Below are 16,384 nucleotides of genomic sequence, written 5' to 3' on the forward strand. Positions count from 1 at the left end.
CGTTTTTTATTACCAACCTCGACCTTAACTCTTTTATTCAGCCATAAAGGTTTTGCTTTGCGATGCCTCTCCTTGCTTACAAGGGGAATATACTGTTGTGTATACCTGCAAAGCAATGTTTTAAAGATGTTCCATTTTCCTTCTGTGTCTAACCCCATGAAAAGCCTTTCCCAGTTGACACATTGCAGAGATGCCCTTAAACTGGCAAAGTCTGCACGTCTAAAATTGAGCGTTTTAGTTACTCCCTTATAGAGCTGTCTCTGTAGCATTATCTCAAAGGAGACCATGTTGTGATCACTGTTCCCCAAATGCTCACCCACACAAATGTTAGAGATAAGTTCAGTATTATTAGATATTACCAGGTCCAAAATAGACTCATTCCGAGTAGGTTCTTGAACCACCTGAAATAAAAAGTTGTCATTTAGCATATTTACAAACCTACTAGCTTTTTCTGACTTAGCCACCCCATTACTCCAGTCAATGTCCGGATAATTAAAGTCCCCCATAATAACAACTTGACCCAATTTTGAAGCCTCCTCCATTTGCAAAAGTAGCTGGGACTCATCCCCCTCATCTATACGGGGTGGTTTATAGCATACACCAATGATCATTTTCTTTGTGACCTTCAGCCCTACTGAAATTTCTACCCAAAGAGATTCAACGTTTTCATTGGTAATGTCTTTATTACATGGCTTTAAATCTGACTTTACATAAAGACAAACCCCTCCACCCTTTTTAATCCCTCTGTCCCTCCTAAAAAGTGTATACCCATTTAAATTCACTGCCCAGTCGCATTTTTCATCCCACCAGGTCTCAGTGATACCAATTAAGTCATAATTTTCAATACATGCAATAGCCTGCAGCTCCCCTATTTTTCCCGACAAGCTACGCGCATTAGCCAGCATGCAGCGGAGATTACTACTTCTTCCTCTACAGCTTACATTAGCTAAAGGACAGTTAGAGCTAAGGTGAAAATTAGTCTGTTTCCCTTGTAACAATGGAAGCTCCTTATCTGATAAACTATATGCCCCCCTCACTCCTCCCCCACAACCCTTTACTGGTCCCACTGCCCCATCTACACTAGCTCTCCCATAAGAATCTAGCTTACCAACCCCCCCCTTGTCTAGTTTAAACACTCCTCCAGCCTCTTAACCATTCTCTCCCCTAGCACAGTAGACCCCCTTCCATTGAGGTGCAATCCGTCAGGGCTGTATAGATTGTACCCCAAAGAAAAGTCAGCCCAGTGCTCTAGGAACCCAAACCCTTCCTTCCTACACCAAGACTTTAGCCACGCATTTAGCTCCCTAAGCTCCCGCTGTCTCCCTAAACTAGCACGCGGCACCGGCAAAATTTCCGAAAAAATTACATTGGAGGACCTTTGCTTAATTTTAGAGCCTAGATCCCTGAACTCACTCTTTAAGGTCCCCCACCTACCGTTCATTTTGTCGTTAGTACCGATATGTACCAAGACAGCCGGGTCATGCCCAGCCCCTCCCAATAATGTGTCGACCCGATCAACCACATGCCGAACCCTGGCACCAGGAAGACAGCAAACTGTCCGGTTGAAGCGATCCGCTCGACAGATTACCCTGTCCACTTTCCTAATGATTGAATCCCCTATAACCACCATCTGTTTAGGCCTAGCTCTGCTCTCCTCCCCACCACTACTAGAGAAACTGGTCTCCCGGCTGTTAGAGAGATCAGCCTCATCTAGAACCGCCAGTCCAGAGTTCACACTCCCATCTTCTTCACACAATCTGGCAAATCTGTTGGGATGCGCAAACCCTGGAGCAGCCTCCCTTTTTCTTTTCCCCACACTCGATTTTCTAACTGTCACCCAGCTTACTGCCCTATCATCCTTTCCTTGCTCCCCTCCCCCCATACTATCTGACCCCGCTAGTTCTTGTTCAGTTAGCAAGAGACTTCTTTCAAGATTGTCAATAGAACGCAGTGTTGCAACTTGTTCCTCTAGTGCTCTAACGCGAGCCTCTAAAGTGGCAACTCGCTCACATCCACAACAGAGGTATGCACTTTGGAACTGTTGTTCCACAACTGCATACATGCGGCAGGCTGTGCACTGTGTCATACCTTCAATGTTGCTGCCACTCATTCTCCCAGTTACAGAAACAGTTAAACAAAAATTGGTGAAAAAAGGCTATTAAATAAACAAAAAAAATTTTTTTTTTTTTACCTTGTTTTAACTCCCTTGATTGTACGATCTTTCGTGCGACCACATGTGTGGCCACCTTTAGATGAGAAGGTAAGACTGAAAAGGACTCGATGACCTTATGGCCCAAAAGCAAAAACTATAAACAGGGGTACTTTTGCACCTAAGGACCTACCGAGCCCTGTATATTAAGCCGTTTTTAAACAAATCGGTACATAATTGCCCCTGCAATGCCACAAGGCCTACATGATTATAAAGGCATTACATAGCAAAAAGCATCCCACCTGGGGTTCATTACCCTTAAAAAGATATAATAAAAAAGTACAGTGGGTATTTCATTATTAATAACCATAGAAGATTCAGCAAGTTAAAGGTAGTGATAAGGTAACTAAAAAAGGGTAATTTAAAAAGGTTTCAAGGTAGTAGAGAGTGACAAACATACACATATACTCAAAGATTAATACACGTAGATTGACATACCCGCACATACACAGTAATCATGTTGATTAAAGGCAGTACAGAGTGACACATACTGACACACAGGCTGACACAGATCTATATATACTTGTACACAGAGACTGATATGCACACACATAAACAGTAATCCATACACGCTTGAGTGAAAGTCCCATTGTTACAGTAACAGTGTCAAGAAATGTTACAGTGATATGCATTTCTGAGTGGGGGGTTATACCTGATTGACACACACAAACATAGGCACATATACATTGTACATACAAACACAACTAGAGAAATCTGACCTGAAATTAACAGGAGACTGGAGTCAAGGGTAAGTAGGGGGCTAGATATCAATAATGATGTCTGGTTAGTCTTTATTTTCAGCTAACCAGTTCAGCAGAATGCATGGCTGGGGAAATAACTAGATCACTTGCAGAGCTGTGACACTTTTCTCACTCTGGCTCCACAATCCATGCATTTGGGGAAGGTCACACAGTCAGTTTGTCTTCCTCTCTGCAGATGACCGATCAAGCTGGACTACATGTTTTTTCTTAGTCCCACCCCCTACTCCTTCAAAATAAGGGAGGGTGATCAGTGCTGTGGTCATTTTAATAAAGCAAATGCTCACTCTAAGCACTATGCCAATGCCTTGTTCTGGCCCTGAGGTTAAATCACTCAACACAATCTCCTCCTCTGCTACACATATCTTTCTCCCCACTCCATCCGTACTCTTCCCCCTCCCTCCCCAGCAGTCCCCTCCCTCCCATTCAAGTTGAGCCTGGAGCTGTCACACGCTCTGTGGTGCTGATCTGAGGCGGCCGGTAGGAGATGCCTGCACTTGTCGTGCCTCTACTATGAGAAGCAGGCACTAAAGCATCCTCAAGTCTGGAGTATGAGCCAGCCCGGCAGCTCTCTGCTCCAAGCAGGGGATATTCGTAGATCCCACCATGGACACCAGCTGCCCCACGAGCCTGATCCAAGCTTTAGGAGGCCTCTGTGTTATCCCATGGACAGAGAGATGGGTGTAAGCAGGATGCGTGTGTCCCCCCGGCAACTTGAGTGCTCCCCACTATCAGGAACACCGGGAAGATCTACGCAAGAAGATGGTGGAAGGAGATCTAGGCATCCGGGTTATCCCCATTATCCTCATAACCCCACCAGTCATCACCGGCATATTCCCAGTCATCACCACTACCCTTCCAACAGTCAGCAGTGCAGCAGCCCTCCATATGATCACCCCAGTCACATACAACATCACCCTAATTTTCAAAGTCATTACCCACAGCCCCCCATTCATCAACATCATGAAATTCAGACTGCCCCTATCCATGAACCCTGCTCAAGACCACTCCATTCTAGCCCCAGGCAACAAAACCCTAGCTCCAGACATCCAGCTCACCATACCAGAGAGTACCCAGTAAGCCCAAGGGAGCAAACCCCCAGCCCTAGGCAACTTCCACACAGCCCTAAGGAGCTACAAGAAGGTGCTGATGAACAGAAAGTAAAGAGAAAAGAGAACGTTAAGAGTTCAGATGGAGTCTCTAATCAGTCATCCAAGCCCAGCAACAATGAGCCAGAGGCTGAAACAGAACCACTGTTTGTGGAGTTGCACCCCATTCTCAGCTCTGTGTTTGGTCAGGTGAGAAAAATAAATTCCTGTGCACCCTTACCTAGCCTTTAGCAAAGAATGTCTTACCTGAAACTTTCCTGTTGTTGCTGAACTACATATCTCAATATATATTCACTGCAGGAGGCTGTGATACTGTTGTACTTCAGCAGCTCTATGGCTATCGGATGGTCAGGTTTGCCCTGTGTCACTCCCCCAACCCCCCTTAATTTTTTTTTCTTGCTGTAGTTTTACATTAAGTTCAGCCAAAGCTCCAGTCCATTGACCACTATAATATATCTTTTCTGTGTCTTGCTTGTGACCTGCACAGTCAATAAATTATTGGTTGGAATTCTTTCTGGTTATGTTAGTAATAATATAGAATAATGTTATTTAAAGCATTATAAACAGAGGCCCAGATTATCAAGATATAAAAGCCATATTTTTATGGCTTCATCTATAAATTGTCATCAGCTAAAACCCATAACTTTGGGTGCAATAATGTGGACTGTATAATAATAATCATAATAGCAGTCAACAAATCTATTTATTTATGATCCGTTCATGTAAGCAATCAGATTGTTTATTGCTATTACACATACAGACAGTGTGGATACTGAAGTACGCAGTGTATACCTCATCTGATTCAGGAGGTGAGCACTTGTAGACAAACAAGCAAACACTGCAGCACTTTACACAACATGGAGAGCACCTTGTTTTTGCATGCAGTGCTACGGCATTTGTGTGTTTACCAGATATATAGAAATAAAGATAGATAGATGATAGCTGATAGATAGATAGATAGATAGATAGATAGATAGATAGATAGATAGATAGCCTTTATTTTTTGTGATCATCTGCTAAATACCAAAATACCTGCCAGGATACCAAGATTAAAAAGAATCTTAGAAAGCTTTCAAATGTGGCTCTGTCAATACAGGTTCCCAGATGGTAGACTAATGGTATAGGAAACAGGTGCTCTAGTATATACAGTACATGTTGTGTTGCTTTGTAAATAAGAAACCTTGGCTCTAAATACATTTCTGTTGGAGATTCTGATTAACACCATAGGACAGATACACTTGAGCCTGCAGACGCCCTTACTTACAACTTTATTAGGGATGCACCTCAAAATTTTTGAAAGGGTCATGTAGAATATAATTTTATATGTAGTTAGTTAAAGTTAATCACATAGCAGAGCAGTACCCATAGACAAACATACATAAATGTGGTAAATACTCAAGTGCTCTCATTATTGATGTGAAATTACTCATTATTATTTTAGAAGATAATATACAATAGAAAATACGCAAAAATGTATTATCTATCTTGTAATAATATATATTATATACAATGTATGTATATTTAATACATGCATAAAAGTCACATTGTTATCCTTGTGTCCAGTAAATTAAGCTGTTCTTAAGTTCTTAAGTTTCTTATGCCAGTACTATGATTAAAGCATTATAATGGTACAGCTATGACATACTCATGTATTAGAATGATTAATGGTCCACACAGATTTATAAGGTTATAATTCATAGATGTCTAACCTGCAGTCATCCAACTCCCAGCATCAGTGGACACCCAGATTCTGTTTCAGGGGTCACTGGGTATAGATCAGTCACAGCTGGACAAATGCAAGTGACATACTGCAGATATGAGGTCACCCTGGAGTCTCAAGACCTGTAAGGAGCAATGAGACTTCAGCATATAGGATACTTAACACCAGAGAATCCTATGACTGATCAGTGGTTGCTTTGTTGTAAATTACTTCTCGTGGATAAAAATAGTAAAGGTTATCTAATGTCACCTTGAAGCTTTGTATTCTGTGACAGAATTCCTTGGCGACCTCTGATGTACTGATAATGTATACAACAGTGGTGCTTTATCCTATATAGAAATTACGAGCTTTTCAATAAGCATTATTCTGTGCTTTCTCATTATCTTTCTATTACACATTATAACATGCAAAAATTCTCATTGTAAGCTATAGATTTTATAAAAAATATGGGAGAGGTCCTGAAGCTGTAGTCCTCAGCTGTTCTCCTCGGTAATAAACAAATTCACATATAACACAAATACACACAAAAACCATTTTTTTCCATGAAAACTCAATTTTAATTAATCTCATTAAAGAGGTTGCTCACCTTTGTATTAATTTTTATTTTGATGTAGAGAGTAATATTCTGAGACAATTCGCAACTGGTCTTCATTTTTTTATTTGTAGTTTATGAATTATTTAGCTTTTTGTTCAGTTGCTCTCCAGTTTGGAATTTCAGCAGCTATTGTTTTTATGTTCCTAATTACCCTAGCAACAAGGCAGTGGTTTTAATTAAAGACTAGAATATGAATAGGAGAAGGTTTTACTAAAACGATAAGTAATACAAAAAGACAATAACAAAAAAATTGTAGCCTTATAGTGCAATAGTTTGTGGGCTGCAGGAGTCAGCGAACCACATTTGGAAGCTTAAAGAAGAAATGGCAAAAAATTCAAAAACATATAAAAATAAAAACAAGAGTTGTCAAGAATTGGCCATTTTATAACATACTTAAAGTTAACTTGATGATTTACCCCTTTACATAGTAACCTAGTATGTTAGGTTAAAAAAACACATATGTCCATCAAGTTTAACTCTAATGCCTATATATAACCTGCCTAACTTCTAGTTGACCCAGAGAAAGGCAAAAAACCCCATCTGAAGGCTCTCTAATTTACCGCAGAGGGGGGGGGAAATTCCTTCCTGACTCCAAGATGGCAATCGGACCAGTCCCTGGATCAACTTGTACTAAGAGCTATCTCCCATAACCCTGTATTCCCTCACTTGCTAAAAAGCCATCCAACCCCTTCTTGAAGCTATCTAATGTATCATCCAATACGACTGATTCAGGGAGGGAATTCCACAACCTCCCAGCTCTTACAGTTAAAAATCCTTTCTGAATATTTAGATGGAACCTCCTTTCTTCTAATCAGAATGAATGCCATTGTATCTGTTGAAGGACCTACTGGTAATTAAATAATTTTTACTTTGAAGCCTTCAAATACACACACTTACACACATTCACATTTACCAATGAACTATATACTTGGCAGATCTGCCTTTACATACCAACAGCTAAAGAAGCACCTCATTGGCCTATCTGTCTAAAAACACTGGTACTGGTCAGTACTGTCCCAGGGCTACTTGTTCAGCAGTTGCTGAAACATGAAACTGGACATATATGGGCGCTTCAATTTCATCATTTAAAAAAGAATGTTGAACATGTCTGATCAGAATTTCCATGATTCTAATCAGGTTCCAGCTGGAAATAACCCAAGCACATGGGTAGATATTGGCAAGTTTAGTCAATACTTGGCCTAACTGACCAAATTTATCTGCCCGTAGGCTTAATACATTCCACAGTGTAAGCACAAGGTCCCCTGTACCCTTCTAGCTTAATTGAAGAAATATGCAGATACTGTAGCGACAGCTCTGCATCTTTTATTGTCTTCCAGTTGCTCAGCTGGATATAATTTCACAATGGAGCTATCTGAAAATTTCTGTCTTGTCATATGACAAGATAATAGGAGCTGCTTCTCAATCTAATGTCCATGATTACAGTGAGCTGGCTGCACAGCATAACCTCTGCTTTTCATTAATAGGCACAGTTTTATTTGCTCTCTAAACCAGGAAAATCTACTGGGAAGACTATTGTCATACATACGTTATTAGAGTGACTGACATACAACCTAAGGTGCTAATATTGCATGGGATTGCATAGGAAACACAATACAAATGAACTCCACAGTATTGTTCCAATAAGTAATTGCCCACCCCCGGCCCTTGAGCCCTAGACTGTCTAGCTTATTCTTCAGATAACTCCTTGGATCTGACCCAGAAAGCTCTGCCAAAGTTTTGGACTCTGCTTGTCTTTACCCACTGGCAAAAGAAATTAACTACTTCTTGGCCCTTAGGGCTATGTGAAATGTGGTTAAGAAGTCCCAACGATGCATAAAACTGCCGTAAAAGCATTACTCTAGAAAACATTGTAAGCCACTTGTTGAAAAACACATATTACATGTTGATATCTAGCAGAATGCATGTTTGCTGTTGTGCTACTGCTGCACAAATATGGCAGCCCCCTCATAGAGGAACATGGGGAATCTGATAGGTAATGTAAAAGCATTGGGCAAATATTTTCAAGGCAAAAATTAGAAATAGCATGAAACACAATGTTATGATAAATGTAAAAAAGGTTTAATTTCTCATGTCAGTATCGCTGATAGGGCTGTAAGGTACAGGGCTGTTTTGCTATTCTGCAGACTTGGCCTTGTACTTCATTTTCATTGAAAACTGTGCATTGGCCCTAGTCACAAAAATATCATAGATGCAATCACTTTGGGGCTAATTTATCAAAAATTGAGTTGGGCTTTTTTACTTTTGAGAAAAACAAAGATGAAAAAATTAAAGCACTCAAATATTTTCAGAAACCTTAAATGGTCAGGATTTATTCAAGAAAAAAATCTACAAAAAGTCGCTAGAAAAAACTAGGCAAATAAAAGCTGGTGAGGTTGTACAGAAATCAAAAGGAATATTCTCTAACAACTTTATTATTTTATTTTCTCAGTTGATTAAAAAATTCAAATTTTTTAGTTTCATTGAAAATGAATAGAACAATGTGATTTTTTTCTGCAAAAAAAAGACTAAAGAATACTCTGTTGCATTTTGCTTTAAAATAAGGTACTGCTCGAGAAAAAAAACAAATAAAAGTCACTGGCGTTTTGTCAGTGTTGTTTTTTTTTTTTGCGCTTACATTTTATTTCTAGAAACTCAAACTTTAATGAATAAGGCCCTTCCAGCTGGAACTAGGGGTTGGCAGAAGAGGCACCTGCATAGGGCGCAACAGTAAGGGGGCGCTAGGCAGGTACACCTGTTGCCAACCCCTAGTTCCGGAACTTACCCCCACAGCTGATTTCCTGGGGTTCCTTCCCTGTATGGCGTCTGCGTGTCTTGTGCGCCGCATTCCCCCCTCTATGGCATCCCTTTGTGTGTGTGTGCGCGCGTGGGGGGGGGAGAGGGGAAAGCGGTGGGAGTAAGGTGGCTGGGTCTCCTAGGGCACCCGGCTGACTTGACCCGCCTCTACCTTAATATATTGAGTTTTAATATTTGCGCCTAGTACCTGTGTTCATCAATGAGCCTAACTGTTTGCAGTTAACTTTTTAAATGGCCACTTTTTAATGTCTTAAATGTCCACCACTTTTCATTTGATTCATTTAGAAGGCACCACAGAGATCAACTGGCTTAAAGGAAATCTAAAGTCTTTAAAATTACCCTAGTTTCAAAAGTTTCTGGCTGGCCAGTTTTAAGCAGTTCTGTAGCATTAGCCCATTTTGCAAAGAAATTCTCCTGTGAATGTTGCCAGCCAACACTTCCTCTATGCTTGCTGTTGATGATTTTTGAGTGTCTACTTCACTTATGACCTTGCTACTTGCTAGTGCACACATGCTTGATTTTCATATCTATTCATCTTGAGAACTTATAGACTACACTTATAGAATATATAGACTGCACTTCTAGCCTGTATATGTGCACACCATTGGCAACTATTGCTGTAAGTGCATCATGCAGGAGGCTAGAGAGGATTAGATCAATAATAGCCAGTTAGATTTGCTGTAAATTGGAAAAAGTGCATTTAGGTTGAGGGTGGTTGGTGAGACCTTAGGTTGAGAGTGGTTGGGGGGAACTTTTATTTTATACAAACTTTACCCACAAGTAACAGTAAACTCCATAGCCCTAACAAATTCCAACAAGACCTATTTTGTATCTTAAACATTAAGTATTTCACTGAATTGTTGATTTTAAAGCACAATAATAATTAAAGTCACTGGGGATGTACCAAATATTAGGCACCCCACAGTGATTATCATAGATACCTGATACCCTGGCCCTAGGGTTGACACCTTTGCCGGGCTTTAAACCCACACAATGGGGCGCGTGATGATGTCAGCACCATTTCTTTATAAAGCTCAATTTCAATTCCTCAAATGTGAATTAAATGTAACCTGTCACACACATAAAAAGCTGTATAATAAAAGTCCTTTTTAAATTAAACATGAAACCCAAATTGATTTTTTATTAACACATCCAAACCCATTATAAAGGCTTTTAAAAATCCCAGCTGTAATATATTACCTGTCCCACCTCTATGCCTTAGGCATAGAGGTGGGGCAGAGCATTACTTTCACTTTACATTCAGCACTTTCTACATGCACTTATCATTTTCCGCCTCCATCTTTACCATCTAATTGTGTAGTCAGTACATGGGCATCAGGTCCCCCATTTGGCACAAACACAAGATTTTGGCATGATCCAAAGCTTGCCTTTATAACAGTGTCCACAAAATGGTGCCTGTCTACTTTCTGTGATTGTGTAATTCCAAAACTGAAGTAAACAAGATTTAGATAAATGATATAGTGTAAGTGAAATTTATTTTGATTGACAAATACAATAGAATAAATCTGGAATTATTTTTAGGATGACAGGTCCCCTTTAATACATTTCTGCCTTCAGATTTGTTGTAGTACTGCATGCAGTAGAAGGCTTACCATGTCTAAGATCCTCAACCTCCACCCTAATGTGCTTCTTTGTTACATCATAAACATTGCAATCCAAGGGCTTGGGAGGATTTCAGTTATCCAGAACTTCCCTGATGCACTGATTTATATTTTCTAGTATGAGGGATATTAAGCTGTTATGCCCAGTTTGTCATCCTGATTGACAGTTCATGCAGTTATCCATGTACAATCCCAAATGCTGTTATTATGAAAGGACACAAACAAGGGAGGAGATCAGGGATGAGAGGAGCAACACAGGAGGGTTTACTGTATATATACATATGATTTGCTGGAGCTTTCTGTTTTACTAAGTCATGTAGTATCTGTCCAGCATCTGCCTGCGATGTATTCCTGCAATAAGTGGTACAATATTTTTTCTTGTTAATATATGCAAAAATATCTCTGAATTCCTAGCATGAGTTTTTATTTCTATTTGTTAGAAATTTGGTGTCCGGTAAAGCAAAGAGTGCTAAAATGTGGACTATATAATCTTCTTCTAAATTGGCTTTAGCCATTTCTCTGTAACACTTCTGTGCAGTTCAATATATTTACATCTTTCATGTCAAGCTTTGGTGGCTGTGAACAGCAAATCCCAACATAAGCAGCAAGCCGCTGTCATTCCCAACAGCTGGAGATCCAAGAGTTTAACACCCCTGCTGTAAATCACTTTGATACATATATCTGCATCGAATCCTGAGATTATGCCACGTGACCTCTTTCTACACATCATCCAGATTATTGGCTTTCTAAAGAAGTAAAATATAAAATGCAAACTGGATGTGACTCCATATGCCAAGCTAAGCTGTTTCTGGTATGGTACAAGCAGCTGACATTTGTTCATGGTACTGCCTGTATGTATAGTAGTGACAGGAAAAACTACACCAAGCTGATCTGGAAATAGGCAGGGGTATAGCGTGATGCCATTCTTCCACTTTATCTCTTGTGAAATAGCATCCCCAGGGCCCCAGGTAAATAACAAAATTAAAATAGCAAAATGGCTTTAGTGTTGGTGGCCAAGGCCTATTATAAAACTGGGTGTGACTTATAATTGTGGGTGGGTCTTGTTATTGGCATGCTACACTATGCACAGCGTATATGGTGTCTCTCCACTTCTTTTTTTTTGTAAAATTGCATTCCCCAGGGCCCCAGGTAAATAACAAAATTGAAATAGCAAAATGGTTTAAGCCAGGGGTCTGCAACCTTTAAGACATAAAGAGCCACTTGGACCCGTTTTCGAAAAGAAAAAAAAACTTGGAGCCGCAAAATGTGCCAGAGTCCAATAGCCCCCCCTATAATGTGCCAGGCCCCCCTATAATGTGCCAGAGTCCCCCCTAATGTGCCAGAGTCCCCCCTAATGTGCCAGGCCCCCCTAATGTGCCAGGCCCCCCTATAATGTGCCAGGCCCCCCTATAATGTGCCAGAGTCCCCCTAATGTGCCAGGCCCCCCTATAATGTGCCAGAGTCCCCCCTAATGTGCGAGGCCCCCCTAATGTGCCAGGCCCCCCTATAATGTGCCAGAGTCCCCCTAATGTGCCAGGCCCCCCTATAATGTGCCAGAGTCCCCCCTATAATGTGCCAGAGTCCCCCCTATAATGTGCCAGAGTCCCCCCTATAATGTGCCAGAGTCCCCCCTATAATGTGCCAGAGTCCCCCCTATAATGTGCCAGGCCCCCCTAAAAGTGTGACTTACCTCCTGAGACCGAATCACGCGCCTTCCTTCAGCCCGGTCCTCCTGCAGTCTGGCTTCAGTCCTCTTCAGCGCTGGCGGCGCGATGACGTCATCGCAGTCCGGCGGCCTCTCTGATAGGCTGCCGGCCAGCGGCAGCACACACATCATCCTCCGCGGAGAGCAGCGCCTGAAAAGCCACTGAAAGACTAAAAGTCAGTAGTCTTTCAGTGACTTTTCAGGCGCGCTGCTCGCCGCGGAGGATGTTAGTCACCAGCCTGACCGGAGCCGCACCTAAGGCCTAAACGAGCCGCATGCGGCTCTGGAGCAGCGGGTTGCCGACCTCTGGTTTAAGCGTTGGTGGCCAAGGCCTAAAACTGGGTGTGATTTATAATTGTGGGTGGGTCATGTTACTGGCATGCTGCGCTACACACAGTGCATATGGTGTTTTTCCACTTTTTTTGCTTCAAGCACCGACACCAAGTCCTGATGGGTGATGCAGCCCCATCATCACCGCTATTAATAAATACTAGTACATTGTCTCTAGGGAAAGGTTTGTACTTTATTCTCTTTTATTTATATTGTGCATGTAACACAGAAATGTCCTCTATGTAAAGAAACTCCTCCCTTTCTCTAGCTGCAGCCTGTTAGGCTTGCGGAAAAGGAGCAGCTCATTATACACTGAAGGCTTCACGGGGACTGCTAATTTGTTTTGATAGTTCTTGTACGAGCAGGAAGTAGAATGTGAACACTTAGGGGCAGATTTACTAAAACTCCATAAGCACTCATTTTTTTTTTATTTTAAAACTCAAGTAAACTTGTTCTCCAAAATGTCTAAAATGTACTAAAAAAAAATTTCAAATTGCCGCCGTGAAAATACAGATTTTATCAAATTGTCGATGTGACAATTCAAAAAGTTGGGATTTTCAGACAAAACCCAGTGAAATCTGTAATAAATTTCAGCATTTGCTCTGTATTGTGCAAGAAATTAAACTTCCATGTTTAATGATCAATAAGTAGAATGTTTGTGCAGTACAAGCCCTATTCACTGCACTCATATTAAAAAGGAGTATTCCACCCCTGTAGAAATTGGGCTAGGACATCATGAAAGGTTCATTGTACGGGATACATCAAATATGGCAGATATCGCTGTATTTTCTGCTTACTGGAGAAAATATTTTGTTGCCACTGGCCAAAGATGGTTTTCTTCTAACACCATATCACACTGAGCCTTTTATGACAAAATGTCTTCTTAAAGGAAATGGTGGCTCGGTGGTCAAGATTGCCCTGTACAACTTAGAGGTCATATATGTGTTTTCATGTATGTGCAATTGTAAAGGCAGCCACAATATTTTTAGATAAAGTGCATGATTGAGATAATATATGCCGGACACATGGTTAAGTATGTGACAGTTTTCAGGATATACAGTCAGGTACAGTGCAATTTACACATACCAAATTCTTTGTATGTAACACTACAGCTCCATCTTGTGCCAGGTTTTCCAATGACCCCATTTTTTTCTCACTCATTTCTGGCTTCAGTTTTCCCATTAAGGGCCTATTTACAAAGAAAAATCTGGTAACTGCATTGGAGTGTATGCTGCACGCCACTAATTACTCTGTACACTCTCAGCTGAGTCTGTAATACAATAGCACATGGGGAATTTACTTAATGTTTCTGTGGTACAAATGTTTAGTTAAACCTGCACTGTAAATGCCTAAAAATGTATATGATACAGTACAACAAACTGAGACATACTTTATGGTTGTCCTTTTTTCATAGCTTTATAAAAAAGGCCCCTTAGTGTGATGGTATTCAATACTGTTTTGCACACAGCCGGTATTCATTACAGGTCACATGACTGATCAAGAGCTCTAATTATAGTCTGGCTCCCCAGGATCCCTGTCCCTTCATGGTTCCAAGGCTGTATCGAAGGAAGGTCATTCCTCCCCACAGTGCAGTTATTATTATTCTTTATTTATATAAACCTACATATTTCGCAGATTATACACCATACATATCACCATACACCATTACTGATGTCCCTGCTCAGTGGGGCTTACAGTCTATGACCCTATTACATTCACATTCTAAAGTCACCAATTAAGGAACCAACGCATTAACGTGTGAAAAGGGCCCTCCCCTTGCTGTCTGCTAACAATATCCAAATGTAATTGTAAGTCAATATTGTAGAAATGTTTGTATATTTTAACTGTCTGGTGTTATATTTGTATCCCTTTTACTCTGTAAAGCACAGCACAAAATTAAATATAAATAATAAGACCATACAAACTCCTTGCAGATAGTGCTTTAGTGCAGCACCTTTTCTGCTTTGAGGGAAGTTGAAACATTAATTTTTTAAAGCTTCAGTTACAAAAATCAGTGTTATTAGCTTTTCCACGCATTGATGCCTATTGGTGGTCTGTAGCCAGCACTAGACATCAAACACATGAGCAATGCCAGGCCCAGACTGGCAATTTATGGATGCTGGCAAATGCCAGAGGGGCTGCTGTAAGATGCCATAGACAGTCACTAATTATTGGGCTGGTGGGGGCTGTTTGGGCTTCTGTGTGCTTGAAATGCTAGTCCAGACTTAAGCAATACTGTGTGATACATAGGGGCTGATTTACTAATCCACGAATCCGAATCCCTAATGGGAAAAAATCGGATTGGAAACAAACATTTTGCGATTTTTCGTAAATTGTCGTGACTTTTTCGTAGCCATTACGATTTGCTCGTAAATTGTCGCGCCTTTTTCGTAGCCATTACGACTTGCTCGTAAATTGTTGCAACTTTTTCGTATTGAGCGTTCGTAAAGGGCGGGCAAACCTTTGGGAATTTGCATGATTTTGGAAGCCTCCCATAGGACTCAATGGCACTCTGCAGCTCCAACCTGGCCCAAGGAAAACCTCCCATAGGGCTCAATGGCACTCTGCAGCTCCAACCTGGCCCAAGGAAAGTCTCCCATAGGGCTCAATGGCACTCTGCAGCTCCAACCTGGCCCAAGGAAAGTCTCCCATAGGGCTCAATGGCACTCTGCAGCTCCAAACTGGCCCAAGGAAAGTCTCCCATAGGGCTCAATGGCACTCTGCAGCTCCAACCCGGCCCAAGGAAAGCCTCCCATAGGGCTCAATGGCACTCTGCAGCTCCAACCTGGCCCAAGGAAAGTCTCCCATAGGGCTCAATGGCACTCTGCAGCTCCAACCTGGCCCAAGGAAAGTCACGATACTGAAGCTTGAATGAATCCGAAACTTTCGTACTCGGCACGGCGGCTACGAAAATGTCGCTACAATTTACGAGCAAGTAGTAATGACTACGAAAATGTCGCTACAATTTACGAGCAAGTAGTAATGGCTATGAAAAAGTCGCTACAATTTACGAGCAAGTAGTGATGGCTACGAAAAAGCCGCAACAATTTACGAAAAAAATAGCAAATTACCGATCATTACGAAAAAAACGCATTCGGACGCTTTTCGGACGTTCGTGGATTAGTAAATTTGCCCCTTAGAGTGCTACCTACTGCAGTGAGTCTGCCTGCAGTGTAATTGCCAGCATTCCAAATAATGTACCATCATGCCACAGCCCAATCTAATAACAACCCCAATATGGCACACACACATTGCAAGTTCTATCTGACAGGGCCATACTGAGTGCTTAAATAGGAGCCCACTGATAGGCATTAAACTGTTTTATGGTCACTTGCTGGCAATAGGGAGTGTATAAAACAATTACCATGGTTGCCATTAGAGATTAATTTATGCTAAACTCTGCTGAACATCTCTATCACTATGAGAGCCTTGCGGCTCAGTTTTGACATTCACACTCTGATAGTGGAAGTCTGGCTATAGAGAGATTTATCACAGAGGTATGAATAGCTACCCAGCGATTAG

At 41.2% G+C, this 16,384-nt stretch overlaps 1 protein-coding gene across 1 annotated transcript in view; it reads left to right on the plus strand.

Annotated features, from left to right (window-relative positions):
• Positions 1–3,384: 3,384 nt before the first annotated feature.
• Positions 3,385–16,384, plus strand: part of cabp1 (calcium binding protein 1) — a 31,526-nt gene continuing 18,526 nt past the window's right edge. The window contains exon 1 of the mRNA XM_012954575.3: positions 3,385–4,265. Coding sequence (XP_012810029.1) covers positions 3,519–4,265 — 747 coding nt within the window. The 5' untranslated portion in view covers positions 3,385–3,518. The remainder of the gene's footprint in view (positions 4,266–16,384) is intronic.

Source organism: Xenopus tropicalis, chromosome 1 (genome assembly GCF_000004195.4).
Source record: "Xenopus tropicalis strain Nigerian chromosome 1, UCB_Xtro_10.0, whole genome shotgun sequence".
Lineage (NCBI taxonomy): Eukaryota > Metazoa > Chordata > Amphibia > Anura > Pipidae > Xenopus > Xenopus tropicalis.